Genomic DNA, 27,854 nt, shown 5'->3' with positions numbered 1-27,854 from the left:
CTAGGTTAAAACCAGCACAGCCTAACCTGAACAAATGCCAAGCCCTCTGATTAGGTTTAAAACATTTCAAATGTGCAAGGAACAAATGATGGAGATTTGAGAGTGGTCCACATTAAAGAAAAAAAACCCAGGGAGGTTAAATGAAGACATCCCCACCCCATGAGACATGGCGGCTCTCCTTGAAGCAGCTAGAGATGGAGGGAACACCTCCATGCTGAGCCGACTCAGCCAGACAAGGGGCAAACAGGGCTAGTGAAGGGTTTTAAGCACAGAAACCAGATGGTGAGATACACAATTTCTGGCAGGGTAGGATACCAGGTAGGAAATGATGACAAAGTACACCACTGCATAAGACCAACGAATGAAAATTAATAGGCAGATTTCTACTTTTTACCATAAGGGAAAATAGCCAAACAACTGCAAATGTCCAGTGAATAATGTCTCCTAGTCACCAGAAATGACCAAATGAAAAATTTAACTGTGTTCTAGAAAGTTCTACAGCAATGGATCAAAGTTGCATTATAGCTCAAAATATCCCATAAGGCTTCCCATGACCCGTGAAATGCCACCTCCCTTCGGTCCTAGGTCCTCCCCTCTCTGCTCTCTCTCTCTGATCCCTAGGAGATCTCATCCCCTATCTTTTGTTTAACTAGTCACCTTCCCAGAAAGCTCTCAAATCCCCCCTCTATTTCTGACCCCAGTGCCTGAGACCCTCCTCCACAAGCTTTCTAACAGCTCCTAAATCCAAGAGATTCCCCAGCTTAGGAGAAAGGGCCCACGCTTGACTCTAGCAGCTGCAATGCAGCCCTCACACTTGACTCCTGTCTCTTCAAGCCCCGCAAGCCAGGCACCATGGGGTCTTGTCATCTATGTATGGACCACCCCCACCCTGGGCTCTGTCCCACCATCTCTCCTGACCACTGCACCCACCTCCACACCAGGGTCCCCCACCAGTGGAGCCTGACAGGCTGCTCTCCACACTGCAGCTGCATGTACCTTCTCAGAACATTCTCTGTACCACATCACTCCCCTCCCAACAATTTAGTCAAGAAGCAGCTTGTGGGGTCGAGCAGGGTAGCTGTGTGCAGAGGGTAGGGGAACCCCAATGGCCCAGACCAGGGAGTCAGTCTGAGCAAGGTAAGAGAGAGCCCACGCTGGGGGAAGGAAGAGGGCAGTAGCATGGAGTAGGGTGTCAGAGTCGAAGGGCAAGACAGTGTCCCCACAGTGGGAGGCCTGGCACGGGACATGAGAGCCCAAGCAGGGCCAGGCGGTGTCCCCACAGTGGGCGGCCTGGCACGGGCCGTGAGAGCCCAAGCAGGGCCAGGCGGTGTCCCCACAGTGGGCGGCCTGGCACGGGCCGTGAGAGCCCAAGCAGGGCGAGGAGAGTGTTTATCAGGGGAACAGCTTAGAGTAGGTATCAGAGCCTTTGAGGGGAAAGGCAGGCCCCTGCACGTGGTTGGGAGGAAGGAGAAGGCCCAGTGTGGAGTGCCAGAGCCCTAGCAGGCCCCTGAACAGGGGACAATGGCTACAGATTGGTGACATTTAGGGAATCTGATCAAATAGGTATGAAGGATTGTCGGATCCAGGTTTCTCGCTATTAGAGAAGGAAGTACAAAGATGGAAGGGGAGAAAACTAGAAAAGATCTTGTGGTATGGGACTGGAAGGAGAGATACCAGCATTACTTAAATAAACAAATGACAGATAAACAAACACAGGTGTCAATGTGTGTATGTACGTTGTACACATGTAACTATGAATGAATACAAACACATATATTCCCTGGCTTTGTCCATTGAGGGGGCCTGGGAGCAGCAACACCCCAAAAGCAATGAGCACACTTAGCACCAGATCTCTCTAAAAGGAACCAGGGCTCCCTGGAGAAATGGTTGATTCCAGAGCTGGAGCAGAGAAAATACAAGACAAGCGTGGTGCCAGAAGCCAGGAACCCACTCCACGAATGACAGTGACTTGTCCAAAGGTTAAGGAGCCACACTGAAGGGGTTCGCACTGGCCACAGCTGGACAATGTGACCACGAGAAATAAATACTGATGGTAACAGATTATAACCCACTGAATAAAATAGGCAACCATGAGATCATACTCATATTTACTTAGTTAGAAGTACCTCCCCACAAAATACTCATTAATTACAAATGGAAAAAGAGTGACTTCACCGTGGAGAAGCCTGGCATTCACAACTGAATCAGGTGGCCAACACCGCCACCACCAGCATGGGACAAAGTTGACAACACACACCTCCTGACAGGACTCTGCCGCTCTTGAGGATACTTCACTTCTGCGGTCTTCCTGCCAGAGACACAACCTGAATCTAACCCTGAGAAATACCAGACAATCCAAACGGAGGGGCATCTGCAACAGAACTGACCTGCAATCCTCAAAAAGGACAAGACTGAGGAGCCATCCCAGACCGAAGGAGAACAGAGAGACGTGACAACTAAAGGCCATGCCTGATCCTGGGCTGAGCCCTCTGCTACACAGGACATCACTGGGGCAGTGGAGAAACCTGAATGGGGGCTGTGGATTAGACAGTCGCAACGTATCCATGTGAATTTCCTGTTTCGAAGCGTGGTCATGAGGGAGAATGTCCTTGTTGCACGAAAAACCCACTAAAGCATCTGAGGGTGGCTGGGCATGAGGTCAGCAACTAACCTGCACACAGTTCAAGGAAAAAAGTTCTTTGTATCCTTGCTACTTTTCCGATATAGTCTCAAAATGAAAAAACAAAAGATCCTCAATGACTGTGATCACATTTTGAATAAAATCTAACCTCTTTTTCAGGTCTACAAGGCCTGTGGTCCTCTCCCTCCGGCTCTCCATCTGCCATTTCCCCAGCCACAAGGAGATACCCAGCTCTCTCCTGCCCAGGGAACACATCCCATCGCTCTGGCTCCTTCTCATACTAATGGTCTCCGCTCTCTCATCACTCATTCATCCAACAGTTAATTTCTGGATGCTACTGTGTGCCAGATACTGTTCTAGGTGCTGAGGACAAAGGAGGGAACTAAACAGAAAAAATACCTGCTCTGATGGAGCACACGTTCTATCAGAGGGAGAGACAGACAACCACCACCCACAGACTACATCCCTGCTGTGGGGAAACTGACAGCACAGAAACTGAACACTTATTATACTCCACTAAGGGGTTTATCTGTATATTCTCATTAAATGTTTTCAGCACCTAATGAAATGCTATTATTCTTCCTATTTGACAGATGGAAAAACTGAGGCAGAGAGACCACAGGTCATCTGCCCAGAGTCCCACAGCTGGTCTGGCCTTCCTCAAAACCCCTCTCCTCGCCCACCCTACCATTCCACCTCCTCCCAGTCCCAGTGAGAACAGATGCGGGCTCTGGAGCTGGCAATACAAAGAGGAGGAGTGTGTTGTTTCTGAGCAGATCAGGACTTTCCACAGTGGCCTACTGAAGTGGGAACAACACTGAAAGCCAGTGTGACTGAGCAGGCGCATGCAGCCCTGGGCAGAGCCCACTCACAGGCTCAGCATCATACAGACTCAGGCACTGCTGCCTGGCACCTTCCAGACCTTCATTTACAAACATTTTAATACCTCTTCAAATATTCAGTATCACTTTCAAATATCTATTCAGCCCATGATCCTGGGCTGAGCCCTCTTCTATACAGGACATCACTGGGGCAACTGGAGAAACCTGAGTGGGGTCTGTGGATTGGACAGTCACAAGGTACCCATGTGAAAAGAAAATTTTGTTGGAAAAGAAGACTTCTGCATGACAGAAGCACCTCTGTCAGCAAGTTACTCATCCACAGCGTAAGAGGCACTGAGCTCCGCTTGGGGGTTTCATGGAAGTCACTGGGAAATGGCAAGATGAGAGATGTTTAAAGCTGTGTTGAAAGATCTGTGGTGGCCACTGGTGAGGTGGGTGATTTTTTTTCTAATGGGACAGAGTTTGGTGTGCTGAGAGGTCAAAGGGCAGAATCCCATGGAGAACGGTGACAGATAGGAAGGTTCCAAGATGGTAGGAGAGAGCAGGTGGGACAGAGAGCGAGGTAAGTGGCCTATATGTGTGCCTACAGGAAGACGCACCTGACGGCCATTTGAGAAGGACACTGCCATCTGCTGGGGTGGGAGTGGTAAGTTGCAGGGCCTCGAGGAGAGAGGAGACGGGAGGAGGGCTGAAACAGCCATCGCAGAGAGGGGAGAACGCAAATGACAGGCAGGGGAGAGGCCCCAAAAGGTCTTCATGATGAGGGTGACAATAAATACTCAGATAAGGAAACCAGAAGAAAAAAAAACAAATGGTTCAACAAATACTTAAATTTCCACTTCAGGCTGAAGAATAAAATGTCTGTTAAGTCACCAGACGTACTAAATATTGTAAGCAGAACTAGAATTTTTAGAGCTATAAAGATCAAAAAGATCATAATTAGATGCATTTCATTCTGGTTTTTGGAATTATAGTTTTCATAGTTACCTTAAAAATCATTCTCTTAATATAGGGTCTCTCAGATAAGAAATCCAACATGGAAAACCCAGGGTTGGAGCGGACGGTCGCCATGCCGACCCAGTACCCCCCAGAGCTGCTGGGTCGAATGTTGTCTGGGAATCCAGGCAGGTTCTCCACGAACAAGTCAGCCCCTCCCTTCATCAGGCCAGACACGTAGAATCTGAAAAATTCACCCAAGCAGGCAGTGAGCAGCAGTCCCTCAATTTAAGGAAAACTTTAGCCAAGTGTCGAATTGGTCTCAGGCCAATAAGCTTATGGAAAAAACTGTAAACGTGTCCATCACGAGCAAGGGCACAGAAGCAGCTGTGGGGAGACGGGCAGGCCAAGGACCACCCGGCAGGGAAAGGGACCTGGTTTGCACAGGCAGCATTAAATCAAAATTCTCCCAGACCACGACGCTCAGGTAGGCTGAGAAAGGGAAAAAGAAAACGCATGCCTGAATTTTACGTGTCACCACCACACAGAGTAGAAGGCGCCCTGCTGCAGTGCCGTGCCCATCGTGGGCCAGGACGAGCTCTGGTGAACACTGACAGCTCGGCGGACACCACACGCACCTTCTTATCCTCGCCATGGTCGTCTCCGCCACCAGGACGAAGTCCTCTGCAGGAGAAAGCTGCACTCCATTCGGGAACCGCAACTGGTCCAGTAAGACCTTCACCTCCTTGGTCTCAGTGTCATACTCTAGCAGGCTGTGGGGCGCCAACAGCAAAGGGTTACATGGTGTCAGTCCATGGCCCCTCTCTGGGCCCTGGGGCAGGGGCCTGTGGAGGGGACTCAGCCTCACACTGGAGTGACAGGGCCCCTGGGGTCCTCTGCCCAGACCTGGCTCCCGGCTGGCCCCTGGGGGGCCCTTCTACCCAGAGCAGACCCAGGTATCCTTCAGAGAACCCCCAGTCAGTTCTCTCACTGACGCGGGAGATGGCTCAGCACCAGGGAGGGCCACCATGGCTCCAGCCTTGCAGGAGTGCCTCTTCAGACGGATGACGCGAAACCCAGGCCTGTCTGTTAGGCATCTCCAGACCATCTAGACCACCCTCTCAGACGGCCTGGCCTAGTTTAATTTCATTTCTTCCGAGGGAAAGTGGGAACACCTGCTCTGTTTGTTGCACCCATCACCCGTTTCCAGAAGCCATGAAAGTCCCATCTTAAAAGCTGAAATATTATGCTCAGAAACACTCCAAGGGTTCCTAGAAGTATTAGCTCTGTTGAAGTCATCTGCCTGGCGGACGATCTCACTGGGCACAAGATCTGGAAGGAACACTCACCGCCCGTCGTCCGTGCCCTCCAGAGCCAGAAGTAGGTAATCTCGTCTTTGCCATTTGCTGCTAGAATCCGTAAAATAAATCTTCCTCCCATCCTGAGTTATCGTAAGATCATTCACAAAGGACATTTTCCTCCCCTCAATGGGTATCTCAGAGGAGAGCAGCAGTTTCACTTCACCTGAGGTAGGTGGGAAGGAGAGAGAAAGAAGGCAGGCGAGGAGGGAGGGAAAGAGAGACCCGCTTTCACTCTAAGAACTTGTATCTCAATAATTTCAAAACATTAATCAGCCTGACCGATTTAAAAAGAAAAGCCAAAATGAGCTTCTCCATGTCCTATGTCAGAAGATTCATTCCCTCTTACAGTAAAAAACAGTGTTCTCCTTTCCTTCATCTGTTAGGTGATAAGTTTTTTTAGATGAACTTCATCAAAGGCAGAATCCTTCCTCTAAGGATGAGGAACTCTTTTTTTTATGAAGACCACTGACTTTCAAAAATCTATTACGAGTCTTGAATAACAAGGAAATTTTCTATTTGTCTGCTTGAGAGAAATATAAAATGTCCCACTCATCTGCTTTTAAAGAATATGAGCAGTAGCAAATTTTTTTAAATTGTAGAGCAAAAATTTATTGAGGGCTAAGCTCTTTCCACCTATGCCCAGCACCCCACGCCCCACCCATCATAACTAACTCCTCCACAGCCTGAATCTCCCCCACTGAAGCACACACAGCAATGATTACAACACTGGTCAAGGTGACATCATGGCTCGTCAGGGGAGAGAAATGGGAGGAGGAGCTGGAGGAAGAAAAAAATGAAGACAGAGATGAAGGGGAAGGAAAAAGGAGAAACAGAGGCAGAAAACAAACAAAGACAAAACGTAGTGAGAAACACAAAAAAATAGAGACAGAAAGAGGAGGTCTAACACCCTCACAATGAGCCCTTTTGAGACCTGTGGGCAGAACACAAACACCCACAGGAGATTAAGGCACTGACCAAAGCAGCCATGAGGAAGGAGTTCTATGATGCTGATACTGGCTGGTATTGGGAGGCAATACTTACAGTACTATTCAATGAACAAGAAAATATTAGTGTCCAGTAGACTGTACTGAATGAACTCTATTGGATCCACTTGTGCACATACTGACTGAAAGATCTGAAATTATCATAGAAGGAAACAAGATATTGTCACATACGTTTCCAGGGATTTACTTCAAATAGTCCCTTGTATGCGTCAGCCACAAAAAGGGTCCCGTTGGGCCCGGCCCGGATGCCCAGGGGTCTCCCACAAGCAGGCTCATCATCTCGGGTTTCTGGGGAAACAAATGGACAGGAAATGGTGGCTGGTCTCAGGTTCTACCCCTGCCCCGCTCGGTGTCCAAACGCCTCAGCCATTCCTTCCTAAATATCCACTGTGACGCAGAGAACAAAAAAGCTCATGGCATTAGAGACACACTTGGCCCCCCGCATGCCAGCCCACTAGAACTTATGACGATTGTCCAGCATGTCCTGAGACCAACTGAGAATCTGCATCTGGACATACACACAGCAACTGGTAACCAAGGATCATGTTCACATCAGCATCCTGAGACTTAACAGTCAACTCAGGGACATCAGTAGGACCCAGGCCCCAACTCCAGAATCCCCCCAGAACCTCAGAAGTTGGGTTTAAGTCCAACAGCCTGACATGAATACTGTGCCTGTCTAGGAACACGACAGTTTTCCCTCCTCCTGGCATAAAGGAAGAGTTACTACTTTATTCCTTAATTCTCCTCTCTACTACCTATACTCTTTTTAAACCTGTGGGAATGCATATTTACTACAGGGTGCTTACTGCTGGGAGCTGATGCAGGGTGCTTACTGCTGGGAGCTGATGCAGGGTGCTGACTGCAGGGCGCTTACTGCAGGGTACTTACTGTAAGGTGCTTACTGCAGGGCATTTACTGCAGGGTGCTTACTGCAAGGTGCTTACTGCAGGGCATTTACTGCAGGGTACTTACTGTAAGGTGCTTACTGCAGGGCATTTACTGCAGGGTGCTTACTGCAAGGTGCTTACTGTAGGGCGCTTACTGCAAGGCATTTACTGCAGGGCGCTTACTGCAGGGCATTTACTGCAGGGCGTTTACTGCAAGGTACTTACTGCAAGGTGCTTACTGCAGGGCATTTACTGCAGGGTGCTTACTGCAAGGTGCTTACTGCAGGGCATTTACTGCAGGGTACTTACTGTAAGGTGCTTACTGCAGGGCATTTACTGCAGGGTGCTTACTGCAAGGTGCTTACTGTAGGGCGCTTACTGCAAGGCATTTACTGCAGGGCGCTTACTGCAGGGCATTTACTGCAGGGTGTTTACTGCAAGGTACTTATTGCAAGGTGCTTACTGCAGGGCATTTACTGCAGGGTGCTTACTGCAAGGTGTTTACTGTAGGGCGCTTACTGCAGGGGGCTTACTGCAGGGGCACTTATGACCAAAATACAGAGTGGAAAAAGCAGGTTAAATAACCAAACATAGAGTATGATTCCATTACATAAAACCATATGTGGATGGGAGTATCCATGAACGAAAGATATCTAAAAAGTAATTCATTTAAATGTTAGTAAGTTACAGCTGAGAAGACTCTGAGGTGATTTTTACTTTCTTCTTTGTACCTTCATGTTGTTCACATTTCACAATGAAAGTGCATCATTTTTACAAAAACATTCTAGCTATTAAAAAATGACAGGGGCTGGCCTGGTGGCACAGTGGTTAAGTTCACACTGCTTTGCAGTACGCTGGTTCGGATCCCAGGCACAGACATATATACCACTCATCAAGCCATGCTGTTGCAGGCATCCCACATATAAAGTAGAGGACAATGGCCACAGATGTTAGCTCAGGGCCAGTCTTCCTCAGCAAAAAGAGAAGGACTGGTGGCAGATGTTAGCTCAGGGCCAATCTTCCTCAAAAAAAAAAAAAAAAAAAAAAGACAATTAATAAGTCTGTGGGCTACCAGTTTTTAAACAGTGAGATTCTTCTACTCTAGTTTTCTAAAATCTGAGTGACTTAAGAGCATCGTTGCTTTGAATGACACTGCTGAGATTCCTGAGAAGCCAATGCAGAAATCACATTTAAGCATCCAAGTAATGACAAAGCCACTGCTTTTCTACAGCAGCACCCTGACAACACGTCCTCTGCAACGGTAAGGGGTGGGGTCCATGAAGCAACTAGCAGGCGCCACGGCCATTACCTAACTGGGAAACTGTGCCTGCAAGGTGACAATCAGGCACCCTGAGGTCCAGGGACCACAGAGCAAATGAAGAATTCGTAACACCCAAGTCAGGCTCTATCTGCCAAGTGGTCAGGGGCTCTTTTTCTCCAAGGGGGAACCTGACCTCAAGGGAAATGAAGTTCCACATGGCCATTCACCACCTTTATGAATGACTGGAAGAGACAAACATCAGGGGGGACTGTCACTGACTTACTGCATGGGCCCGAACCAAACCGGGCGATGGTCTCTACTTCACCATTTTCAAGTTTTACAACACGGCCATCCATGGTACCAGTAAACATCACATCTGTTTAAAAAAATAAAAAGGAATAAGAGTGTTACTGGGTTAGTCTAAGAACTATGACCATACCACCTTCTTCTATAACAGAAGTGGCTTGTGTTTTTATCTCTAGAGAGGAAATGGCAGTTCTGAAGATGAAGAAGTGATGCCTGAGAACAAAAAGTCCTTAAATCATGCAGCATTTAAACTACGGGGGCCCAGTCAATCAGTGTGTGGGCCTGAACCTGACACTGCAGCAAGGATGCAGCAGATACCAGTTAGCAATAAAAACTGTGAAGATTTTCTACTCTGAAAACAGCATGAGGGGCCGGCCCCGTGGCCAAGTGGTTGGGTTTGCATGCTCTGCTTCAGCGGCCCAGGGTTTTGCTGGTTTGGATCCTGGTCGCAGACATGGCACCACTCATCAGGCCACACTGAGGCGGCATCCCACATGCCACAACTAGGACCACCCACATCCCAAAATAAACAACTGTACCAGGGAAGTTTGGGCAGAAAAAGGAAAAAATAAAATCTTTAAAAACAAACAAAAAAAAGAGCATGGACTCTCGGGCGGACACTCAGCACTCAGGGGCACACATCAGTGTCTCCCTTACGTCAGTGTCTACTGCTGGTGCTGATCATATCCACCTAAAAGGGAAGAGCTGCTAGGAAGCCCCTCAGGATAAAACTAGAACATATTATGTGCTCATTCAGCAGCACACATACTAGAATGGGAACAATGCAGAGACAAGCATGACCCTGCACAGGGATGACGTGCACATTTGTGAAATCTTCCATATTTTTAAAATGTATATTACAAACTCTAGGGCAACCACTAAAAAATTTTTAAAAAGTATAACTCATATGCTAAGAGAGAAAATGGAATCATATAAAATGCTCAATTGAAACTACAAAAGTCAGAGCAGAAGACAAAATTAGGAACAAAAAAAAGCAAATGAACAGAAAACAGTAATAAATATGGTAGATAGTATCCAACTATATCAATTATCACTTTAAACATCAATGGCCCAAATACACCAATAAAATGACAGAGACTGACAGAGTGGATCAAAAAAAACAAAACTCAACTATAGCTTGTCTAAAAGAAACCCACTTTAAATATAAAGACACATATAGATTAAAAATAAAGGGATGGAGAAAGATTATACCACGTTAACACTTAACAAAAGAAAGCTAGAGCAGATATATTAATCTCAAACAGAGCCAACTTCAGAGCAAGGAACATTATTAGGGATAAAGAAGATAATGATAAAGGGTCAATTCTTAAAAAGACATAGCAATCCTTAACATGTCTGTGCCTAATAACAAATCGTCAAAATACGTGAGGCAAAACTGATAGAACTGAAAGGAAAAAGAGAAAAATCCACTATTAGAGTAGGAGACTTCAGCATACCCCTATCAGAAATGGACAGGTCTGGCAGATAGAAAATCAGTAAAGACAGAGTTGAACTCAATAACACCATCGGTCAACTGGATATAATTGATATCTATCAACTATTTCATTCAAACACAGCAGAATATATATTCTTCTCAAGCTCACATGGAACATTGACCACGAGAGACCACATTCTGGGCCATAAAACACACCTGAACAAATTTAAAAGAACAGAAATCATAGAATGTCTGCTCTCAGACCACAATGAAATTAAACTAAAAGTCAATCACAGAAAGACAGCTAGAAATACCAAAATACTTGGAGATTAAACAACACACACTTCTAAATAACACACTGTTCAAAGAACAAATCTCAAGAGAAATTTAAAAACATTTTGAATTAAATGAAAATGGAAATACAACTTAGCAAAATTTGTGGTATGCAGCTAAAGCAGTGCTTACAGAGAAATTAAAGATCTAAAATCAACCATCTAAGCTTCCATCTTAGGAAACCAGAAAATGAAGAGCAAATTAAACCCAAGGTAAGCAGAAGAAAGAAATAATAAAATTAGAGCAGATATGAATGAAATTGAAAACAGGAAATCAATAGAGAGAATCAGTAACTCCAAAAGCTGGTTCTTTGAAAAGATCAATGAAATTAATAATCCTCTAGCCAGGCTAACTAAGACAAGAAAAGAGAATACAGAAAATTACCAATATCAGAAATAAAAGAGGGAACATCAGTACAGACCCCACAGACATTAAAAGAATAATAAAGGAATATTATGAACAACTCTATGGCCACAAATTTGATAATCTAGATGAAATGTACCAATTCCTTGAAAGACACAATCTGCCAAAGCTCACACAAGAAGAAATAGACAATTTGAATAGGCCTGTATCTATTGAAGAAATAAATCACCAATTAATAAACTTCCAAAACAGAAAGCACCAGGCTGAGTTTGGTTCACTGATAAATTCTACCAAACATTTAAGGAAGCAATGATACCAATAACCTACAATCTTTTGCAGAAGATAGAAGCAGAAGGAATACTTTCTAACTCATTCTATGAAGTCAACATTATCCTAATAACAAAATCAGACAAAGTCATTACAAGAAAACTACAGACCAATATCTCTCATGAAGAAAGATGCAAAAATCCTCAACAAAATATTAGCAAACCAAATCCAACATTGTAGAAAAAGAATTATACACCTCATCAAGTGGGATTTATCCCGGGTATGCAAGGCTAGTTCAGCATTTGAAAATCAATTAAGTAATCCACAATAGCAACAGGCTAAAGAAAAATCACATGATCATATCAATAGATACAGAAAAAGCATTTGACAAAATCTAATACCCATTCATGATAAAAAAAAAAAAAAAACTCAGTAAACTAAGAATAGAGGGGAATTTCCTCAACTTGATAAAGAATATCTACCCAAAAAACCTTATAGTTAACATCATACTTAATGGCGACAAACTAGAAGCTTTCCCACTAAGATCAGAAATAAAGGAAGGATGTCCCCTCTCATCACTCCTTTATAATACTGTACTGGAAGTCCTAGATAATGCATTAAGACAAGAAAAGGAAATAAAAGGTATCCTGATTGGGAGGGAAGAAATCAAACTGTCTTTGTTCACAGATGACATGATTGTCTATATAGAAAATCCCAAAGAATCAACAACAACAAAAAACTCCTGGAACTAATGAGTGATTATGGCATGGTTGCAAGATACAAGAACAACAGACAAAAGTCAACCACTTTCCTATATATCAGCAAGGAACAAGTGAAATTTGAAACTAAAAACAGAATACCATTTACACTAGCATCCAAAAGAATGAATGAAATATTTAGGTCTAAATATAACAAAATATGTATAAGATCTATATAAGGAAAACTTTACAAAGCTCTGATGAAAGAAATCAAAGGACCAAACAAATGGAGAGATAGTCCATGTTCAGGGATAGGAAGATTCAATATTGTCAAGGGGTCAGTTCTTCCCAACTTGATTTATAGATTCAAAGCGATCCCAATCAAAATCCCAGCAAGTTATTTTGTAGATATCTGCAAACTGATTCTAATGTTTATACGAAGAAGCAAAAGATCCAGGACAGCCAACACAATACTGAAAAGGACAAAGCTGGAGGACTGACAGTACTAGACTTTAAGACTTACTATAAAGCTACAGTAATCAAGACAACGTGGTAATAGCAAAAGAACAGACAAACAGATGGCTGCAACAGAACAGAGTCCAGCAGAAGACTCACATAAATATGTTCAAACAATCTTTGACAAAGGAGCAAAAGCAATACAATAGAGCAAAGATAGTCTTTTCCACAAATAGTGCTGGAACAACTGGACATCCATATGCAAAAAATGAATCCAGACACAGACCTTACACCCTTCACAAAAATTAACTCAAAAACCACACACCTAAATATAAAGTGCAAAACTATAAAACTCCTAGAAGATAACAGAGGAGAAAATTTAGGTGACTTTGGGTGTGGTGGTGATTTTTTAGATACACCATCAAAGACATGATCCATGACGAAATAACTAATAAGCTGTACTTCGTTAAAACTAAAAACTTCTGGGCCAGCCCTGGTGGCCTAGTGGTTAAGTTCAGCACACTCCACTTTAGCGGCCCAGGTTCAGTTCCCGGGCATGGACCTACACTGCTCATCTGTCAGTGGCCATGCTGTGGTGGTGGCTCAGACACAAAAAAAGAGGAAGACTGGCAACAGATGTTAGCCCAGGGCGAATCTTCCTCAGCAAAATAAACAGAAAAGAAAAAAACTAAAAACTTGTGCTCTGTGAAAGACTGTCAAGAGAATGAAAAGATAAGCCACAGACTTGGAGAAAATATTTGCAAAAGATACATCCGATAAAGGACTGTTATCCAAAATATACAAAAAACTCAATCCTTAACAGTAAGAAAATGAACAATCCAATTTAAAAAATGGCCAAAAAGACTTAAAAAGACACCTCACCACAAGAAGATATAGAGAAGGCAATCAAGCATAGAAAAAGATGCTCAACATCATATGTCATTAGGGAAATGCAAATTAAAACAAGGAAATAACACTACACACCTATTAGAATAGCCAAAAATCTAAAACACCGACAACACCAAATGCTGGTAAGGATGCGGAGTAACAGGAACTCTCATTCATTGCTGGGGGGAATGCAAAATGGTACAGCCACTTGGAAGACAGTTTGGAGGCTTCTTACAAAACTAAACATACTCTTACCATACAATCCAGCAATTGTGCTCCTTGGTACCTACACAAATGAGTTGAAAATAAAAGTCTACACAAAAACTGAAAAGACATGGCGGACCTTAAATGCATATTACAAGTGACAAAAGCCAATCTGAGAAGACTACACACTGTGATTCCAACCATACGACATTTTAGAAAAGACAAAGCTATGGAGGCAGTGAAAGATCAGCAGTTGCCAGGGACGGGGCAGGGAGGGATGACCAGACGGGCACAGAGGGTTTCTAAGGCAGTGAGACAACTCTGTATGACACTATGATGGTGGATACAGTCACTGCACATGTGTCCAAACCCCAGCACCCTCCTGAGGCTCGTGCCTCCTGTCAGTCACAGGCCAGCTGTCCCCCACAACAACTTCTAAATGAGGCAGAAGCAGCAGGGCCCTGGAGGCCTTTCTGTGGTTCACCCCCACAGGGCAGTAACCAGAGAAGTCCCTACTATGCCTACCCAGAAATGTCACCAAGATAATAACTAGCTCCAAAGAGAAAAAGGGGAGACATGGTAACAGAACACAATGAGATGTCAGGCCAAGTGGAAAGGAAAAAGAAAGGAAAGCATTCTCTTTGAGAGATTAACCAAAAAAAGATGACTTTAACTCGCCGAAGGTCCAGTTTTAAATACTAATATTTGATTTTTCACCAAAAAACAAAATTTGTGAAATTTATTAATAAATGTCAATGTCTTCTTAAGAGAAATACAAAGTTCTATTATGAAGTACCTACACCAGCCAAACAAAGAAACAATTGCATAAACGCACCAGTCCTTAGGTCGGGCATTGGGCAGCAGGGCTGGGAAAGCGAAGCTGGTCAACACCACCAGAGGGCCGGCCCTGACCTGCCCTCTTCAAGATAAAACAGAAGTCCGCTGGATACACATGTCCATAACCACTCCCCAGAAAACATACTGTACTGTGGAACGACGATCGGTGTGCTGAGGAAAACCGTTCAGAAGTCCTCACACCACTTTAAGTCCAGCAACCTTTTCATTAACTGTATCTTTTGATTCCTAAGCTTAATTCTCATTCTAACAAACAGAAAATGCCTTGCTCCAGGTAAGCAGAGACTCCAGAATTAGAACTAGACCCAATTCTAGTTCTCAGGTTTGGGAAACTGTGAAGCAGACAGTTACCCTTAATGTACCCACCAAAGTGAACTTTAAAAAAAACAAAGAACAGTGGAAATATTGAAAATCATTCCTATTCTTTTCAAAAGTGAAATCTATACAAACTGCCAAGTAATACTTACCTGACTTTGATAAACGAACTAAACACCATTTGTCCTTTTTCCTTTCATTTTAATGGGTCCAACACCTTGAGGAGAATAAAGCGCTCCACAGACATGAAGTCAAAATTGCCCCGACTAAAGTGGCCTGCAGCTTGGAGAGAGCGACAAGCAGAGGCACCCACAGCTAAGAATGATGGCCAGGGTTCCCCCACCAGGAGCAGGGGGCCAGTATGGCTGCTCCCACGGAATCTGCCACCCCATAACAGACAGCCTTGCAGTCCCAGAGGCTTACTTACCCCCAATATTTGCTATGGACTCTGGTCCAGTCAGTTGATTTTCAAATAGTCTTTCTGCCTGTCGTAACTTCGTATTTGGTTGCAGAACACCAAGCCAGAGAGGAGGTTCTTTGAAGCTGTAAAATAATGCAATCATAAGGATTTTCCTACTAAAAATACATGAAGAAAGTGTTTCCTGAGGACCTACAAGGATGTACATGTGTAACTCCCCCTTCTTTGATAAAGAAGGCACATTATAAAACATCCTTAGATGCCAGAAACACAAATATCAAGAAAAAAACTTTCCAGGATATCAGGAAAGGTCATGGCACAAAACAAAAATGAAAATATAATATGGCTAATGCAAGAAACCTGGCAATCGCCTGCCACCTGAGAGCACCCCGGGGCCTCTGCCAACTGAGTCCCTCATCAGCCATCCAATGCCTCACGCTCATGGCAAGTTAGACCTCCACACACCCTCTGATTCACACCCCCTGGTGTTTACCTTCCCAGTGGCTGCCCAGCCATTAAAGTCCAACTAAGATGGAGGGGAGCCATGTCACCATTTCACAGCTGACAAGAGATTTTCACATATTCAGACATACAGGGTAACTATTCGAGTTCAAAACTGATTCAGCTTAAACTAAAAAGCCTGAGTTAGGGCCTATCAGACATACATTGCACATCTGCTTAACCATTAAATAATGTACTCTCTTAAGAATGCATTCTTCCCCTCATAGCCCTACTGGTAATGCCCAGATTAGCCCCTTCCCCAAAGTCAGGGTCATGTGGACCTACTAATTTGCAACTGAGTACCTCTTTCAAGTGCTGATGCAAATGCATCCTGGGTGCATTTAACATATGTTCTTTGTTCTGAAAAGATTTAAGACTGTACTGAAATCCATGCTTCTCTGGAACGCCTTCTAAGGCCTTCCTGGGTTATAATTCTCACTCTGGCTCATAATAAACTCACCCCAATTCTGATTTATAGGTTGGTTATGGATTATTTGTATCAATACAGACTTGCTTCCTGCTTCAAGGAGAAGAAAGAAGAAACTAGAGGTGACTATCCTGGGACTGGTGCCACGGCCTCACCGTACAGCACAGGCGCACTGTGCCTCCCAGCTGTCACTCAGTGCTCATCCTGGCTTCCCTCTGAAGCCAGCCTCCACTGGGCCCTGGATCCCTCCCCTCACACAGAAACAGCTCCAGGAACTCTTCCCTCTCCATGGGTCCTTCCCACTCACAGGTAAATACGCTGTTTCTCCCAGTCCACCAGCAAATCGTGCTAATGCCACCTTCAAAAGACACCTCACCAAACCTCTTCTCCCCATGTCCTTGCTATCACCCTGCTCCAGGCCACCATCTTCTCTTCCCTGCTTCCTCCCTTGTCCTCTACAGTCTTTTCTCAATCCAGCAGCCCATGTGAGCCTTGTGAAATACACTCAGGTCATGGCATTTGTCTCTCAAAGACCTGCAACGGCCCCCTCTCACCCAGAGCCAGCCCTTGCAGTGGCTCTTGGCCCTACACAGTCTGGCCCATCACCTCTCTCGCCTGTCTCTGCCTTATTCACTGAGCCTCCACTCCCACCCCTCCCTGCTGGTTCAGCACGAGGCATCTCCCATCTAAGTCCTCGAACTGCTGTATCCTCCATCCTCACCTTCCCAGTGAGGCCTGCTCCAACTACCCAATGCAATAACCAACACCACCCCCAAAAGCCAGAGCTCCTACCCCACCCACCCTCTTTTGTCCGTAGGACTTTTCAGCTTCTCACATCTCTGTTATGTTCAATGTTTATCTGTCCCCTCTAAACACACAGTCCATGAGACCAGGGATTTGTGTCTGGTTTTCACTGCTGTATCCCAAACACCTGGCACACAGGAGGCTCCCGATGCACACTGTGGAAGGGAAGGGGTGGGGTGATATCTCCCAACTCCCTCCTCACCTTGCCCTCCAGCCAGGCAGTTTCCTAGCCAGCTCCCCAGAGTAAGAGTGGGAGAACCGAGGGGGTGCAGTTGAGGATGTGGAATGATGGAAAAGCTCTCTGCCTTGCCACCCTCGCCCTGCCCAGCAAAGCACTTCCCTCCTTGCCACCCTCTCTGAGTCAGCACGACAGCCCCTGAATTAAATTCCCCTCCTTAACTCTCTACCCTGCCTCCTAATCATGGTTTTCTACCTGCTTAAAAAAACACTCTTGGCTTAACTAGAAGTTTTATTTCAAAGGAGGAGAGCAGGACTGCAACCTGCATGCTTTTGTGAAAAGAGCCTGGGCTATGGAGATGGACACACCTGGGTTCAAATTCTGACCCTGGGAAGGTCACACTTCCCAAGGTACCTACATGTGAAGATACAACAACATAGACAAGCACATAGAGTGTGGGGAGAGAGGACGGCACACCTGTACTCAGCCACCTCCTCCCACCCACTCCTTAGACCCTGCCTGATTCCCTACACACAGGAAGTCCTCAAGAAACTTTTGTAGTCAAACTAATGGGTATATCAAGCACTGTCCCTGCACACAAAGAGCCTGCGTACCATCTCAATAAAGAGACAAGATGACAACTCAGGAGAAAATGCAAAGGCCGGGCAAGAAAGGGCCCCCACTGATTCAGCTGGGCAGCAGAAGCAGCAAGCAAGAGCCACTCCAGGAACCCCAAATAGCACTCCACGGCCACCAGGCCCGGCAGACTCCTGTCAAAGCCAGTGAACTCCTGTTGCCTCTTATCAACTCCTGTTAACTCATTAATTCCACTAACTCCATGTGTCCTGAAATGCATCCTGAAAGTCGTGGTCAACATCCTCCAGAAATCAGGATGTCACATATGTGTCTTTGACAGCCCTCCAACCTTCCAAACAAGGAAAAGAAGGTCTCTTTGCACAGCAGGTTTTTGGCAAAGCCCTGCAGCTTCCCAGTAACTTTGCTCCCCGGAACTGAAACTATCTGCATAATAATCCACCTGTAAGTGTTTCCACCCCTCTGTCTCCTGCCACACTCCTGGTGTGTCTGTTCTCTCTGATTTCTCAGTTTCCTAAGCGTGGTCTAAGCTCTCAAAGGAGGTCACTCAGCGCCCTGGAGACAGACTCCCCTCTTCCCCAAATCCACCAGCTGACCTCCCGCTCTGCCAGTTAGCCTGATCCTGTTTACCATTTCGCCCCACCTCTGCGTTGACCGAGATGACTGAGGCAGAGCAGAAGCCGGGAGCTCTGCTTTTCTGTCCTCCTCAATACTGTACCACTTGCCCCAGACATGGGTTTCCCACTTCCTTGCTCTTTTTGTTCTGAACAGAGTTTTAAAGAAGCCCTTCCTGCTGCTGTCACAGCATTTTCCCCAAACCTCAGTTTATTTCTGTTCTTACACTTTCTGCCAGTCCTCTGCTTTTGGCTCTGCATTTTGGGGGCCCATGCTTCCAATTTTTAAGCAAGTCATTCCCTAAAACTGAGTCCACGGGAGAGATCCCAGTCAGCCACGCTAGCTTCTCTGGGTTTCTCCTTCCTTCCTCATTGGGCTCATCTACTCCACAAACAGAACTCACTTCGTACAACTTCAACTCCTTACTGGGCCATATTTCCCTTCAATTTCTGGTCAGGAGTACACACTCATCTTTCCTCTGAATTTCTTCACCACTCTTTCCAACATAAATTCACCTTTACTGAGATCAAAGGTCTTCAGTCACTGAAGCTCCATCCGTCCCCCGCCAACCCAACAGTTTGATCTTCACCTTCTCTCTCTGCTTTCCTCCTCTTTTCCAAGGCTAGCTCCTCAGCCCAGGCTTTCATCTCCAGCTGTGGAGAGTTCACACCCACCTCGTCAACTGGATTATCCAGAAAGGCCCAGGCCAGTTTCTATTTGAGATGGGCTGAGCTGCATCCTTCTATACGTCGAGAGGAGTTAGCAAGAGGCCACTCCCCTCAACGTGTCCTGGGAGCCTCCCTGGAGAGGACAGGCAGTATGTCCTTAGGTGCAGTTCAGGCAGAAAGACACATGCTAGGGCACACTGGCACACCAGGAGTTACACAGCCAACACTGTTGTGAGTCCAGAGCACACAGGCTTCACCGACTCTCAATCTACACTGAGCTAATCCTGTGCTTACAGCACCCTATATCTTTAGTCATTCTAAATCCAACAACACAAAGGTGACTCTTGTACACATATGTCAATCTAAGATCAGAAGTGTCTTCTTTGTATCAACCATAGGAGGTGCTGAATACACTTTCAGTGAATTGAATCCAACATAAAGCCTTAATTTTTATTTACAAAACACTATTATTCAGTTGTGTATGCTATATTTACTCTATAATGAGACATGGTTCTTATCCGAAGTTTTTAAAGCCTAACTCTCTTAAAATAAACTTCATGGGGCTGGCCCTGTGGCTAAGTGGTTAAGTTCACATGCTCTGCTTTGATGGCCCAGGGTTTCGCCGGTTCGGATCCTGGGCACAAACATGGCACTGCTCATCAGGCCATGCTGTGGTGGCATCCAACATGCCACAACTAGAAGGACCTGCAACTATGTACTGGGGGGATTTGGGGAGAAAAAGTAGAAGGGGAAAAAAAAGATTGGCAATAGTTGTTAGCTCAGCTGCCAATCTTTAAAAATAAATAAATAAACTTCAGATAGCTTCACCCACCCTGGGCAGTTTCAAGAGGAAAAGGGAACTTACTGAACCAGACTGCACAACCTTCCTGCACCAGCTTGACAATATCATAAATCACACCAGTAAGAGCCTGGCTCTATATTACTAGTATTACAAACATGAATACATTTCATGGCACCTCTAGGTATATACTCTTTCTTTCAATTTATAATAGACTGCATTACTCATAGATTCCCACTGATAAATGGTAACTTGACAAAAATAGAACACTAGTTTTTTTCAATCTGTTACTTAGAAAATTTAAACAACGTAACTTAAACTTAAGCTTCATTTGTGTGTGCTTTTGCCACTTCAAATGAATTCAGGTTAATTATCTCTAATACTTAAATTTCTCTTTTCGGGTTTTTTCTGATTTTTATTTTAGGTTTGTACAGTTTTGTTTTTGAAGCAATACCATGGACCACCATATATATTTTCTATGTAACATCTCATACCACATAAAAGACAGGCACTAAACAAATCACAAATCTCTGTTTCTCATAGTTACTTACCTTTCAGACCAGATTGGTTTAAATATGCTAGAAATTATTTCAGTTTATTATATATATATTTTTTATTTGTATTTATTTATTTTTTTGCTGAGGAAGATTCACTCTGAGCTAATATCCACTGCTAATCTTCCTCTTTTTTGTATGTGAGCCGCCACCACAGTATGGCCACTGACAGACAAAGTGACAGCCAAGTAGTATAGGTCTGCACCCAGGAACCAAACCAGGCCATAGAAGCAGAGCACGCTGAATTTAACCACTAGGCCACAGGGCAGGCCCATCAGCCTATCATATTGTGTTGAGCAACCACTCCCAAGCATTCTGGGGCAGCTCACCTGAGAGGCTGTGGATCTATGGGAGAATCCAGCAGCATCATGGCTCCAAGCAGGGGAACAGTGAGGGAAACAGCCAGCATCAAGAAGGTCACTCGGAAAACTCTGCCGCTAAAGGAGCTGCCAGAAAGAAGATACACAGGTCATCAGCAGAAGCTCAGAAGGGGATGAGCTCAGCTAGTCTGGAAGCCCCTCCAGCATACAGCCTCTTACCCAGTTTCCCCACCACGAGGCTGCCAACCTTTGTGGCTTCTGATTAAACTGCAGCACTGTTTACTAGCATTGGCAAACACACCTTTGTTCTTTTTTTAAAATCTTCCAGCTGAGTGGAATACTCTTATCAGTTGTTTTCCAGACAGTATGTTAGGCTGTATCTGGACTCCTCTAGCAGAGTTTTAAAGGGGGCAAACTCAAAGAATGGATGAACACAAAAAGTAACAAGAGAAAGAGGTGCCCTGAGGAAAAGAAGACACACTCATCTACAGACAAGACAGGTGTCCCCCCAAAGGCCCCTATTTCCTAGTACATACATTCAAGGCAGCAACACTCAGTTCTGTGTGCCCCTAAGATCTCAGGTTTTGTGGATAAAAGAGACAGAGACAAATTCATGGAGCCAATGGAAGCAGAAGTGGGGTGGTGCTGTAACAATATGTAAAAATGTAGAAGCAGCTTTGGAATCAGCTGTGGGTGGAGGATGGAAGAATTTTGAGGAGCAGGATAGAAACAGTCTAGATTTCCTTGAACAGGCTGTTAGTAGAAACATGGATGTTAAAGGCTCTGCTAGCGAGGGCTCAGAATGAAGTGAGGAGCACGGCAGAGAAAACATATATCATCTTAGAAAATATCTAAATTGTCAGGAAGAGACTGTTAGCAGAATTATGGACATTGAGGGCGCTGTTGATGAGGGCTGAGAAGAATGTCAGGAACAAGTTATTAGATACTGGAGGAAAGCATATCCTTGATATATGGTGGCAGAAAGCTTGGCTGAATTGTGTCCTGCAGTGACGTGGAAAGCAGAACTTGTAAAGGATGAACCAGGACATTTAGCTGAGAACATTTCCCAGCAGAGCTGAAGGTGTGGCCTGGTTTCTCCTTGCTACTTTCTCCTCCAGACAGAGCAGGACAGGCATAGGGGATAGTGCTAACCATTTCTTTTTTCCTTTGACATCTCCCCTTTGCTATTGAGAATCCTAATCTGTGATTATTTTCCTTCTAATAACCTTCCAAAAACAAATTTTGTCCCTAACTTCCTTTTCATAAGAGTTCAAAACCCACCCCCAGCCAGGTAAAATGCCAAGTTGTCAGTCTCTACCCTTTTTGCTAGCTGGGAAAGGAGGTGGTCCAGGTCCCAAAGACTGGGCTAGGAGAGGCCAAGAGAGCCAAGCTCCTGGAAGAAGAGAGGCGACCGCAAAGGGAAATATCAGGCCAACCCCTACCTCCCAGCCCTGTCTCCAAATACCAGGGCCACACAGCTTTCTTCTAATGTGACTGACTTATGCCGGTCAAGGGTACAAGAATACAGAGTATGAAAATGCATATATGGCACTGATGAGCTATGAACCTGACACGACAGCAGGCTAGTGCAACCCGAGGGGTCTGCAGCAGGGAAAGGGGCAAGGACCATGAAAAGAGTAATGATAAAAACAGTGAGAACAGGAACCTGCCAGGCAATGTGCTTTACGTGGGTAACTAAGCAGAACTATGTATCTCTCTGCTTTACAAATGACAGCAGAGAAGGGCACAGGTGGCTTGCCCCAAGCCCACCGCCAGAACTGGAAGACATGATTGAGGGCCAGGTCTGACCCAAGGCCTGCAGTCACTATTAGCAATGCTCCCTGCCGAGGACAAGAGGACAGGGAGGGGATGCCCAGACCTAGAGACCTCAGAGTTGGGGTTTGAAACACTGTCTGCAAAGCTAACGGTAATATGTCTATTCTGGACATTTCATATAAAAAGAATCACACAATATATGACCTTTTGAAAGTGGTTTCTCTCTCTCAGCATAATGTTTTGAGGTTCATCCAAGCCGCGGTGCATATCAACAATTCATTGCTTTTACGGCTCAATAACATTCCATCGCAAGTCTATACCACAATAGGTCTATCCACTCATCCACTAATGAACATCTGGGTGGAAAGGGGAAATGGGGAGCGATTACTTTCGGTTATAAGGTGTTTTCATGGGGTGATGAAAAAGTTTTGAAACTAGAGAACTAGCGGTCACCCAACACTAAATATCACTGTACACTCTGAGGTGGTTAACTTTATGTTACATGAATTTCACCTCAAAAAAAAAGTTAGTGATGAAAATGTTCTAAATTTAGATTGTGGTGATTGGTGCAAAACTCGGTGAACACACTAAAGACCACTGAATTGGACGTTTTAAATGGGTGAATTTTATGGTATGTGAATTATACCTCAATAAAGGTGTTAAAAAAGAATACACGCTTTAATGGGCTGTTTAACTCTAAGTCCCCATTTCCAAACCTTGACCACAGAGGTGGAGTGACCACATCAGGGAGGTCATGGCAGAGCGAGTGAGGGGAAGCTGCTAGAACAGCTCAGGGGCGGGGACAGATCCCACACAGTCCCGAGGGCCGAGGAAGTACCCGCCAGCACGCATGGGGGACATCCACCAACGCCAGAACATCGAGCACTGCCATAATTCTTTTACTCAGGGAACCTTGGCTGCTCAGGTCATCCCACACAACGTGTTCTGGGAAACACGCTTTGCCCTTGCTCACGGTGACTGAGCCCAGTTCTGCCCTCGGGAGCAGCAAACCCTCGAGTTCCCTGACAGCTCTCCCTAGAACTGATGCCTGCCGTCACACCGCCTCGGGTCTCTCTTCTCCGGGTGAAGCATCCCCGTCCTGCGGGAGCTTCTGAGTTGGTGTGGCCTGCAGAACATTATCTCCTGGTTGTTTCAGAGTTTGTCAAAGTCCCCCACAAAATGTGGTGCCCAGAACTCAAAGCAAAGCTCTAGCCTAAACCATAAGCTATCATTCCACAAAATGGCTTTATTCGCCAAAACTGAAAAATAAGGGGATTTCACATAAAAATCTGGGTTTCCAGCTTCACTTCAAAAAGTGGGAGATCTGCCCCTATAAAACCCAAAGCTGCGGGGCAGCTGCACAGCAGTATCCACTCTTCACAGGGGCGTGCACTCTCCTCTTCTCCTCAGTGCCCACACTTGCTGCAGACCCAGCCACACCAGGTTGGTGTGAGAACCAATGTGACTGATGCACGTGCAGTTCTGAGACCAGGGCCTGGAACACAAGAAAGGCACTCAGCAAATGGCAGGGAGCAGGACTGCAGCTCCCCTGAAGGCATGTGAGTCTATGACTGTCAGGGGGAACAGAGTGCCTTGGGTGGGAGTGCTCTGGGCACTGCACTTACTTTAGCCCAAAGTTCATTAACTCTTTGGCAGACCCATCTCACAGCTGGTTCCAGAAAACTCACAGTCAACTACAACTCTGCCTTTCCTCCATGTCTGCCCCTGCCTCTGCACATTTGCCTGATCTTAACTTAAACAAAGCACTATTTAGCTTTATCCATTTAGCCTTATCCATCTTCACTGACAAAGTGCCACACCTTCCCATCGCACTCTCCTTCCCAGTCTGTGCTGACGCATCCAGAAAGGCTGGAAACTTCCTTCCCAGGTGCCGTCAGGGGAATCAACTTGTTTGCCCCAATCTCTTGGAAGAGCCCCAAGCAATGCTCACCTCCTTGAGGACATATGCACCCTGAAATTTCTTACAGCCTCTAAGGGCAAGAGAGCAATCATGGTGATGCAACAGGATTTGACAGTCACTGTTAGCTCAGCCTGATTTCAAAATCCTATCCTATCATTTCACCAGCCTAATCTCAAGGGCGTTCTCTAACCCCTTCTGCACACAGGACACAAGGGCCTCAAGTCATGGACTGAAGTCCTGACCAACAGACTCCATGAGATTAAAAAGAAACTGTGAGTTTCATGGAAAACCTGTTAGCCCCAAATCCACATGGGACAAGAACCTCAGGTGTCCAGGTATTCCCTGGAACCTAAGAAAGTCAAACAACAACAAACACAGTCTTTTTAAGTGACTGCACCTTGAATTTGTTCATTTTCACATGCTTTGAAACTGAAGCATTTGGGGAAATAGATGCCAAATAATAATAATCCTAGACTGCAGATGTCTTCATTTTAGCATTGAAAATAAACAACAAACAAGTTAAAAGAGGCATTTGAAAACATACACCCCGGGGAAAAGCTAAGAAAAAAACTCCGGATTCCTGACTCCTCATGACTTCATGAACTTATGACGGCCCCATCCGTTCCTCCACACTGCCTTTCGTACTCTTCAGTCTTAAAAAGGAAAAAGGAAAATGGACTGAGTAGAGATTTTTAACTAGTCTAATATCTTTTAGAAGTAGACTGAAAAAGCAGCTGTCAAATTTTTGCTGTATTTGCTCTTCACTCCTAAACAGATGGATATTAGTAACAGCTCTTCTCTCTTCCCAGACAGAATTATATTCCAAAAAAAGGAATCACTTCAGCATTACAATCATTCTGTCAATAAAGTTTCTAAAGCACTTGTGGAAACTGATGCCAAATGATAATAATTATAACCTTGCTCTGGTATGTTAAAAGTGCTTAGCTCATCTACGTTCCACACTGAATAAAAGGATTTAATGACCAAATTCCCCCATTATAGCTCAAACACAGAAATTCAACGCTTTGGCATAAAACCTTATTTCCAAAGCATAATTTTAAAAATATGGTGCTCCATCATTGTTCAGCCACCAATTCTACCCTTCTTCATTCATTTTCAAGTCTCTCTTGCCTCCATTACTCTGTAACTATATAAACCCCTTCACCCACATAGACCTCATCGACCTCATCAGTAAAACAGAGCTAACACCACCTTTCGTGTCAAGAGCCAGGAGACCAATCAAGGTATCACTAGGTGCCCCTGCCACTAAAATCTGTTGTCCCACTTCTGTTCTGTTAACGGAACAATAGCTCTTTCAAGGTTCTCTTTAGCCTGCAGCACATGTAGTGTATTCTACAGTTGTCACATTTCTACTTCCTTCCGATTCCTTTACTTCACCCACAATTACACAATGCTTTCCTGTCTTATAGGGAACCCTCAACTTTTAAGATAACCAAGAAGGTAATTAGATGAACTACTAGAAATGACCACAAAAGAAATGAAAAAGAGGAGAATCGCATGAGAAAACTAAGAAAAAACAACTCTAGACTTATAATAATAAATGTAGAAAGGGAAGTGGGTGACAAGACCTCACTTTAAAAGACATCACTTCAGATTATATAGAAAAGAGATCAAACAAATAAGAGAAAGAGGGAAACAGGAAAGTAAGAACAATGTTCATGGACAGGGAAGTCAAACTATCTTAAACACGTGAAAGACACACTAGGAAAGATCAGCAGCAGAGGACGACTGTGGAACATTCAATTTACCGTGCCATTAAGTCGGAAATCCCCACAGAGAAAGTGAAAAACAATTTAATTAACTGTGCGCCTCTGCCCTGGGGCCAGGAGTGTCCGAGGAGCCGCTGAGAGCTGGGCCCGTCCAACAAGTGCCCTCAGGTACTGTACACCCAGGTCTTCAAATGACCGCATCTCCTGACAAATGCAGGGCCAGGGGCACTTTCATGCTTCATATAAAAGCTCATACAGCAATGCCTTGTTTTCATGGTTTCTGCAGCAGAGCACGGCCAGTCCTGGCATGTCCATCCCTAAAGGCTCCTCAGTCATCAGCAGATGATGACTTCCCAACATCCACAGTGAAAGGGTAACCAACTTGTCTCGGTTTGCCCAGGGTTAGCGCTGAAAGCCCCACGTCCTTGCAAACCCCTGAGCCCAGGGCAAAGCAGTGATGGTTGGTCACCCTAGTCCGCACTACATACGGAGCATATTCCCGCCCGTCCACTGGCCCCGGGGTCAAATATTACCACAAGATGCTTTCGGATCTCCCTTCAGAAAAAGAAGAGCGGGGGGCGGGGATGCGCAGGGCCGTGGCCAGGAGGCTGCCCCCGGGATAAGGTGAGCCAAAAGGACAGCACGGAGGTGAAGGGGGAGCAAAGGACCAGCGGGGAAGCACCGCTCTGGAAGGTGGGCGGGAGTGAGGGGAAGGAGGGGGCGCGGGCGGCGCGAGGCGGCCGGGGGACCCGAGGGCCTGGGAAGCAGGCTGCAACAACGCCCGGAGGGCCCGGCAGGTGCAGGGCCCGGCAGGTGCCCCCGCTGGTGGGAGCGTTTCCTCCGCGGTAAGAGGAGCTGTGCCCGCGGCCGGGACCGCCGCCGTCGGGGCTAGGAGGGCGCCCGCCGCTCGCGGCCCAGGGCTGCGGGCTCTGCCTACCTGCCGTCCTTGGCCGCTGGGGCCCGGCCATCGTCCGTGACCACCTGCGGCCGCAGAGGCCGGCGCTGCCGTAGCCCGTCCGCCTCGCTCATGGCGCGGGCGCCACTGCCGCCCACCGTCCACCAGCAGCCAACCACCCGACCGGAGCACCGCTGGCTCCGAACTGGCCGCGCGCAGAGCCGGCCCCGCCTCCCCGCCGCCAGCACCTTCTCGGCTGCGCACGGAAGTGACGTGATCCTGCCCCGCCCCTTCCGGCCGCTGGGCGGGCGGGCCCCGGACGTTGCCTCCCTGCTCTGCCCGGGCGGCTGGAGTCGGCGCGGGGCTCGGGACCGAGCCGAACGAGCGGTGAGGCGTCTGGTGCCCGCAGTGCGCCCCGCAGCGGCGCCCCCGGCCCTCCGCTCCCCGCTGCCCCGCCAGGCTGCGTCGCCCGGCGCGCGGGACCGAGCTGTGGGTTCGTGTCCCAGAGAGGAGGGCGCGGTGACGGAGCCCCCGGTTCCTTCGGGCAGCGGGGAAGCAATGAGCTCCTGTGCTTGGAGGTGGAGAGTGCAGTCACCCCC

The 27,854-nt window shown here is 46.1% G+C and overlaps 1 protein-coding gene and 1 non-coding gene across 2 annotated transcripts in view; one reads left to right on the top strand and one right to left on the bottom strand.

Moving 5' to 3' along the window:
* The window catches only part of APMAP (adipocyte plasma membrane associated protein), a 30,605-nt gene extending 3,077 nt beyond the window's left edge, over positions 1-27,528 (bottom strand). The window contains exons 1-8 of the mRNA XM_014857972.3: positions 27,298-27,528; positions 20,943-21,059; positions 15,483-15,598; positions 9,219-9,311; positions 6,956-7,072; positions 5,769-5,943; positions 5,058-5,192; positions 4,471-4,663 (exon numbers count right to left, since the gene is read on the bottom strand). Coding sequence (XP_014713458.1) covers positions 4,471-4,663; positions 5,058-5,192; positions 5,769-5,943; positions 6,956-7,072; positions 9,219-9,311; positions 15,483-15,598; positions 20,943-21,059; positions 27,298-27,389 — 1,038 coding nt within the window. The 5' untranslated portion in view covers positions 27,390-27,528. The remainder of the gene's footprint in view (positions 1-4,470; positions 4,664-5,057; positions 5,193-5,768; positions 5,944-6,955; positions 7,073-9,218; positions 9,312-15,482; positions 15,599-20,942; positions 21,060-27,297) is intronic.
* Positions 9,987-10,088, top strand: LOC123277476 (U6 spliceosomal RNA). Its single transcript, XR_006514427.1, has one exon. It is a non-coding gene; the product is annotated as a U6 spliceosomal RNA (small nuclear RNA).
* Positions 27,529-27,854: the final 326 nt, after the last annotated feature.

Source organism: Equus asinus, chromosome 15 (genome assembly GCF_041296235.1).
Source record: "Equus asinus isolate D_3611 breed Donkey chromosome 15, EquAss-T2T_v2, whole genome shotgun sequence".
NCBI classification, from domain to species: Eukaryota; Metazoa; Chordata; class Mammalia; order Perissodactyla; family Equidae; genus Equus; species Equus asinus.
Note: the sequence above shows the minus strand (reverse complement) of the source record. Positions and strands in the feature narration are given on the sequence as shown.